We start from the raw sequence: 7,683 nt of genomic DNA, 5'->3' as shown, positions 1-7,683 counted from the left end.
ACAGCTCTGGGCACTACTGGTAAAATAAGCCCAGAGACGGGGAGAGGAAAAGGAGAGAAACAAATATAGTCTATATAGAGTATCAACAATCCAGACTGAAGTCTTCTATTTTAATCTCAATCCCCTTTCCTGACTTGCCACACACCCAAGCCCCCTTGTAGGTTGGAAGCAATCTCATTCTTGATTTCCTAAAGCACTTGATTTCCTAAAGCTGTGATTCAGTGAACGTATTATGCTATTATTACTTGCAGATTTACCTCACCTTCTTGACCATGTTTGATAAACTATGTATCTCCCTTGCTGTTCAATAAATATTTGTATAAAAAATAAAAAGAAATGAAATGTTGCAGCTGAGCTGGAGTGGTGGGTGGTTTAAGCTGAATCTTGAGGTCTTATTTAATACAAGGTTTCACTACACTCCCTAGCTGTGAACATTGTTGTCCAATAGAATAAACCTCCTAAGAATAACAAGTTTTTCTGTTGCCTAATCTGTATTTTTCTTTTGGAGAGTAATCTTGAGTATTCCGGAACACTTAATTGTGCTCATGAGGAATCTGTACATGGACCAAGAGGCAGGTGTTCGAACAAAACATGGGAACACTGAATGGTTTAAAATTAAGAAAGGTGTGTGACAAGGTTGTATTCTTTCACCATACTTATTCAACCTGTATGCTGAGCAAATAATCCGAGAAGCTGGGTTCTATGAAGAAAAACGTGGCATCAGGATTGGAAGAAGACTCATTAACTACCGGTGATATGCAGATGATACAAACTTGCTTGCTGAAAGTGAAAAGGACTTAAAACATTTACTGATGAAGATCAAAGAGCACAGCCTTTGGTATGGTTTACATCTCAATGTAAAGAAAACAAAAATCCTCACCACTAGACCAATAAACAACATTCTTATCAACAGAGAAAAGATTGAAGTTGTCAAGGACTTCATTCTTCTTGGATCAAGTATCAACACTCACAGAAGCAGCAGTCAAGAGACCAAATGAGGTACTGCATTAGGCAAATCTGCTGCACAAGACCTTTTTAAAGTGTTGAAGAGCAAAAATGTCAGCTTGAGGACTAAGGTGTGCCTGATCCAAGCCATGGTATTTTTAATAACCTCATATGTATGCGAAAGCTGGACAGTGAATAAGGAAGACCGTAGAAGAATTGATGCCTTTGAGTTATGGTGTTGCAGGAGAATACTGAAAGTGCCATGGGCTGCCAAAAGAACCAACAGATCCGTTTTGGAAGAAGTGCAGTCAGAGTACTCCTTGGAGGCCAAGATGGCCAAACTTCGTCTCTCATACTTTGGACATATTGTCAGGTGGGACCAGTCGCTGGAGAAAGATGTAATGTTTTGTAGGGTGGAGGGTCAGAGAAAAAGAGGAAGACCCCCAAACGAGATGGATTGGCCAAGTGGCAGCATCGATGGACTCAAGCATGGCAACAGTAGTGAGGATGGCCCAGGATCAGGCAGTGTTTTGTTCTGCTGTGCATAAGGTGCATGAGTCGGTACCGACTTGAGGGCACCTAACAACAACAAGCTGTGTGTGTTTTTCTTTTGTAGAGTAACCCTGTCGTGCCTCTTTTCTTCAACACCTTTCATGTCATTCCAGGAACTGCAAACAGAAGAGGAATCTAACCTCCTAGCTATATCTAAAATGAGTTTTTTGGGGAAAATAGGATCATTTGGAGAAGATAAACTATCAGGAGCTGCATGCAGTGTGGCTTCCTGAGGAACTGATGGTCTTTAGTTGATCTGGAGCACCTAGTGTACTGAGTGCCTACCATGCATTAAGTCTGGTTGGAAACAGCTATGGTCACTGGACAGAAGGAAACTCCAGGCACTGACTCCCCAATTGCATCATTAGTATCACACCTGAACTACGAACACTGCAATGTCCTCAGGCCCCTTCCCCTGTCTAAAAACCCACCATACCTAACTGCTCAGGACCTTACACCTGTCAACTCTATAACAATGAGTAGTATGTATGAAGGAGCTCTGATAGCATAGTGTTATGAGTTGGGCTGCTAACCTCCAGGTCAGCAGTTCGAAACTACCAGTTGATCCATGGAAGAAAGATGAAGCTTTCTGCTCCCATAAAGATTTACAGCCTTGGAAACCCTATGCAGGTTCGCTAAGAGTCAGAATCGACTCCGCAGTACACCACCACCATTATGTACGAGGAGGCATCAAAGTTCATGGGAAAATCCCATGATCTTTTCATTCCATTTTTCCACAAACTTTCTGAAGCTCTCTCATATATCTCCCCAATAACTCTGAGGGCTGAGCTCCATCTTATTCCTCCATATCTGCTGCCAAGTAGAGACTTGATGGAGATTTGTCATCTAGACATAACCCATACCACCTATGACACATATAAAAATCCATCTTTAATTATGAAGAGTTAAATATCCCATGGGTTTTTACTCAGAGAATAGCAAGATAAATCATTTAAAATATTATAATGCTTTATATATAGGAATGATCGACCCATCCTCAAACAAGTTCAAAAAGTGTTCTGAAGACTTTTCTTTAAAAAATAGTCTATCATTTTTATTTAAACCATGGATGACCCATGAGGACAGAAGCAAGCCCTTTGTATTCAGAATATATGTTCAGCAGACAGTGAATTTTGTGCAGTTTGACCTACAGGAAGACTAAACACATGGGTGTGTAAAGAAATTTTGGAAATCCCATCCTGCTGATACCAAGCATCCAGTATCTTGTGGTCATCATTTCCTAAAGCGCTTGAAAAGTGGGTGCACATGCTTAGATGAAGTCTTGTTCCGTGACATGTGGTATTCCATGTACACTGTGTCATCAGCCCCAGACATGGAGCTCATTGTACCAAAGCGCCGTGATACCTGTCGAGGGAAGGGGAGAAACCAGCCCAATGTTAGTTTCTACGGGTAAAAAGAAGCTACTTTAAAAATAACCTCCTAAATAATAATTGTATTATTATGTATAACTTTTATTAATCACTGTGTCTTAGGCATTGTTCTAAGTATTTTATATGTACTTGTATGTATTAACTCATCTATATTAACAGTCCCTAAAAGGCTCCTCAGATTCCATCAAGAAACTCTGAATCAGAAGAAAAGTGCTGGGCTTGAATCTTGACACCACCTCTCATTGATACCACCACCTGAAGTAAGTACTAGTTTTTTATGCCTCAATAAATTAATCTAGACAATGGGGCTAACACTTACCTGCATTACCAAATGGTTGGAAATAGAGATCACATAAGTCAACGGTGTGACGGACAGCCAGGCACACCCATGGCATGCCTCCTGTGGCCTGACCAAAGGTGACCCAATGTGAGGTGAAACTGAATAGATATCACCCTAGGCACAGAGGTAAGCAAGAAGATCCAGCTCCCTGACCCTACATTTGTGAGGAGGAAGGTAGCAGACTGGAAGTATCGCCCAAGTGACAGCTGCTTCTTTCTTGTCCTGTTTCAGCTATTGCTCACCTGTTGGCTCTAATACCATTTGACTAAATTGCACTTCTCTCCTCAAAAATGCCTGATTATATTTCTATTAATGATACCATATTTTTTGTGCCTGGAACTTAGGAGGCATTAGGTAAGTATTAGCAAAATAAATGGAAGGATGACTACTTCCAGAGAGCTCTATATTTTTCAAAATAATTTTGAAGCTACCCATCTCAGTTGGTTCTCAGACCTGTCTTCCAGATTGGAAGGTTAACTCTATTAGAAACTCAGGGCCCAAAGAAAATTTATTTGCCCAAAGAACAGAATGGCAGCCAAGTAATTACACCTTTCTTTTGCCCCAGGTCCGTCATGTACCCTCCAGAAGACACTGGTGAAAGCCTGGGCCATTTGTTCACCATTCTGGGCTCCAGTATCTGAACACTGGATGTCAGTATCAAGACACTGACGAATGCTGTGACAGAAGTCATTCTGGAAACCCAGCAGGAGCCTACTATGCCCTGAGCTCAGCTAAACTTCGTTGTATGAAGATTTTCAAAAACTCCATGAAAAATGCAAATTCTGAAAAAAACAGCATGGGTTTCAAAAATTTTTACAACAAAACAAACTTGTACTAACTTGTTAAAACATGTGAACAGGATCTAGTTTGAGGCGCTAAGAAGGATAAATGTAAGTTTGAAAAGTGTATCATAGCAACATGAATTCTGTGACAATTCAAGCAAGAACAGGCATCAAATTTATAGTGAAGTTTGGAAGGATGAATGGTGAAATCACTAATGCTTTATGAAAAGTTTATGGAGTCAATTCCCCAAAGAAATCAGCAATGCACAAATGAATAATTTGTCTTTAAGAAGAGACCGAACAATGTCGAAGATGAAACCCGTAGTAGAAGACCATCCACATCAAGTTTCAAGGAAATAATCTTGTTTGTGCTCTAACTAAAAAGGACTACCAGTTAACAGCAGAAATAACAGCTTAACACAATTCTGACTGAAAAATGATATCTGAGCAAACTTCCTGCTTGATGGGTGCCAAAACCTGTGCCAAGTTTTCAATGGAAATTTTTAACAGGTGGGATCAAAATCCTAAAACATTTCTTCCAAGAATTTTACCAGGAGATGAAACATGGCTTTACCAGTATGACTCTGACGAAAAAGCACAATCAAAACAATGGCTACCGACCTACACCTATGGATGCAGTAGCTCAAAAGAGGGAACAAATCCTTATAGCAAGGATCATTCCCACACCCTCCATACACAGAGTAGACAGGGATGGGCAACTTGGACATTGGCTACCCAAATGGTGGGGCTACAAAGGCCAAGAAGTGACTGGCTTACAAGCTTTCAAGAGGGAACCTAGATTCAGAGGGTGTGAAGGAAGGTAGAATCTCCACTGAGTAGTAGTCCAATCTGGCTAGGCGGGGCAAATGAAATGAAATGTGGATGGGTCTCTTATGATACAAAAGTGAATAATTGTTATCAGGACTGCTTGTGAGGGTTGGAAATGTAAAGATAGACATTTTGTAGCAAGGAGGGGAGAGATTAACTTTTCAGCCTAGGAGTGGAGGTCCCTGGGACCATCAAGGGAGAAGAGCAGAAAGCAGGACCCCACCCAGAGAAGCAGTGATGCCTGAAATGGAGGCAGAGACGAGGATGTGGAGAGATGGAGGAGTTGGGGACTTTAGACACAGAGAGGGAGAGGCGCTATGTGTTGATGACCGGGGGGCAGGCTTGTAGTGTATACCCTTTGGTTGGTTAATGATGCATGGAAACGGTTATAACCATAGCAATGAAACGACATATGATAGGATGAATGTAAAATTAATGTTCTTCCATGTAAACTATCACATAATTCATAATAAAACATTTAAAAAGAAAAGAAAAACAAACAAACAAACAATGGCTACCAAGAGATGGAAGTGGTCTAGTTAAAGCAAAAGCAGATCAGTCAAGAGCAAAGATGAATGTAACGTTTTGGAATGCTCAAGGCATTTTGCTCGTTGACTTTCTGGAAGGCCAAAGCATGCTTATTATGAGAGTCTTTACAGAAAGTCAGCCAAAGCATTGCAGAAAAATGCCCAAAACAGCTTTACCATAGTCGTTCTCCACCATGGCAATGCTCCTGCTGAATCCTCTCACCACACCAGGGCAATTTTTTGAGAGCTTCAATGGGAAATCATTAAGTATCTAATGATTTAGAGTCCTGATGTGTCTCCTTCTGACTTTTACTTGTTTCCCAATCTTAAAATTTGTTTCGGATTTTTCTTCAATTAATAATGTAAAACAGTATCGTCACATGATTAAATTCCCAGGATCTTAAGTTCTTCACGAATGGATTAGAAGGCTGATATCATGCTTATAAAAGTGTCCTTAACTTGATGAAACTTATGTTGCAATATAAAGTTTATATTTTTATCTTTTAATTCAACTTTCCCATACACTTTTTGAAGACCCTTACACATGTGGAAGGAAGGAATGGCATAAAAGGCTAACTAGGGTTTTTGTACATCCTCTTTTCTACATATTTCTGTGTTTTCTAAGTTTTTAAAAATAAATCACATGCATATGAGGTCATGTGCACATCTGTGTGTGTGTGTCTATACCTGTGTGTGAATTCTGCCTTCAGGAGATTGACACTGGGAGCTTCACCCACTCACCTGGCTAGATTTGGAGCCATATTCTCCTGCCACCACCTCTTCCTCAGCATCTAGGTCAGTGGCTGCCAAGACTTTCTGTAAAAGCTGCTGTTGCTCTTCTTTTGTTGAAAATGCCAATGGTTCCTCCTCCATGCCAGCAAGCTTTGTAATCACCTGCAGAACAAACAAATCAGTGGCTTCATTTTTTTTTCCTCTTTGGTCCTCCTGGATTCAAAGTTCTGGTCATTTTCTTTCCTCAGTCCTGCCACCCAGGTAGGACAATTTATTTTTGCCTTTCCCAAGACCAGCTCCAGTAGAAGCCATCAAGTAGGGAGCTTGACAATGACTTCAACACAGGTGAGCTAAGGCAAAGTCCAGAGAAATCTGCTCCCAACATACAATAGCTAAATGATCTTCTTACAGGTGGATAAGATGAATCTTGGTGAATTTTAAAGCTCTCATTTGGTTGGTTTTCCCATCTTGTACTAAGTAAAGGAAGGAACAAAGGACTGAAAAACACAACCTACTGTCCTTTGAGAAGGGTCCTGTGCTGGTTGGCACCCTTTGATGGTTTATAAGTTGTTTTGTAAACACAAACTAATACATGGTGGATATGTGGTTTCATTTCTACAGATACAACTTATTATAAGGCTTGCCGGCCTGCGCAGAAGGTTTGTATTAATTACGCAAAGGATACTTTTTTTCATCTCTAATTCTTCTCATAATTTTAAGTATATTTTTTTGTCTCCTTCTGACTACCTTTGTCTTAGAAGTTATGGTCTGACAAACTTCTTCAGGTGGTCAAAGACTCAAAGTACACATCTGCCCTGAGTCAGTCTCCTCTCCCAGAACACCAGGGCCATCTTGTCACTAATCCTGAGTGCTAATCCCATTACTCTCAGTAGGCAGTACAGGAAGCAAGAAGTCAAAGGTGGCTCCAACCAACAACCAACATGAGCTTGTTTTTCAACCCAAAGTCATTACCCTGACTCTATGAAGAATTCAAAGATATGGGTACTACTTATCATCGCACACTTTTTACAGACAGACAAAAAGTCACTATGCAAATCCTTAGAAAAAGGAGGCCTAAAACCTAAGCATCTGTCCAGCACAAGAAGTTTAAAAAGTGCTTCTGCCTATGGCTAAAAGGTTAGCCCAGACAGCAGCCAATCCCCATGTCCTCCTGCTGAAGGCTAATAATGGAAACATTTCCCATTATTAGAAGAAACACAAATCAAATTTATCTGAAAGGCAGTCTATCGTCTTTTAGAAATCAAGAATCTGGGATGGGACAAACGCCCCTCTAAGATTGAAACTCAAAGGGAACACACGAACAGGCATGTAAGCTTGCTGGCAACCATACTGGTCTCCTGGTGGGTGGAAGAGGGGGAAAGAAAGCAATGAAGAAATGGGCTGAGTTCAACTACAGTCCATTGACTCCCACTGACCTGGAGATGAGAGAGAGAAGAGGAAGGGCTGGTTGGTCAAAAGTGTGGTGAGACTTGGGGACACTTGAGCTCATGGACAAGGACATAGCCACAGAGGGCTAGAGCTGAGAGTGAAGCATCCAGCTGATATGAAGTGAGGGGAGATGCACA

General features: G+C 40.9%; 1 protein-coding gene across 1 annotated transcript in view; it reads right to left on the bottom strand.

Annotated features, from left to right (window-relative positions):
• Positions 1–2,715: 2,715 nt before the first annotated feature.
• Positions 2,716–7,683, bottom strand: part of ERCC3 (excision repair cross-complementing rodent repair deficiency, complementation group 3) — an 88,338-nt gene continuing 83,370 nt past the window's right edge. The window contains exons 14-15 of the mRNA XM_006876566.1: positions 6,107–6,259; positions 2,716–2,862 (exon numbers count right to left, since the gene is read on the bottom strand). Coding sequence (XP_006876628.1) covers positions 2,731–2,862; positions 6,107–6,259 — 285 coding nt within the window. The 3' untranslated portion in view covers positions 2,716–2,730. The remainder of the gene's footprint in view (positions 2,863–6,106; positions 6,260–7,683) is intronic.

The sequence above is a fragment of the Chrysochloris asiatica genome, unplaced genomic scaffold, assembly GCF_000296735.1.
Source record: "Chrysochloris asiatica unplaced genomic scaffold, ChrAsi1.0 scaffold00392, whole genome shotgun sequence".
NCBI lineage: Eukaryota > Metazoa > Chordata > Mammalia > Afrosoricida > Chrysochloridae > Chrysochloris > Chrysochloris asiatica.
The sequence above is the reverse complement of the archived record's forward strand: the minus strand, read 5'-3'. Positions and strand labels throughout refer to the sequence as shown.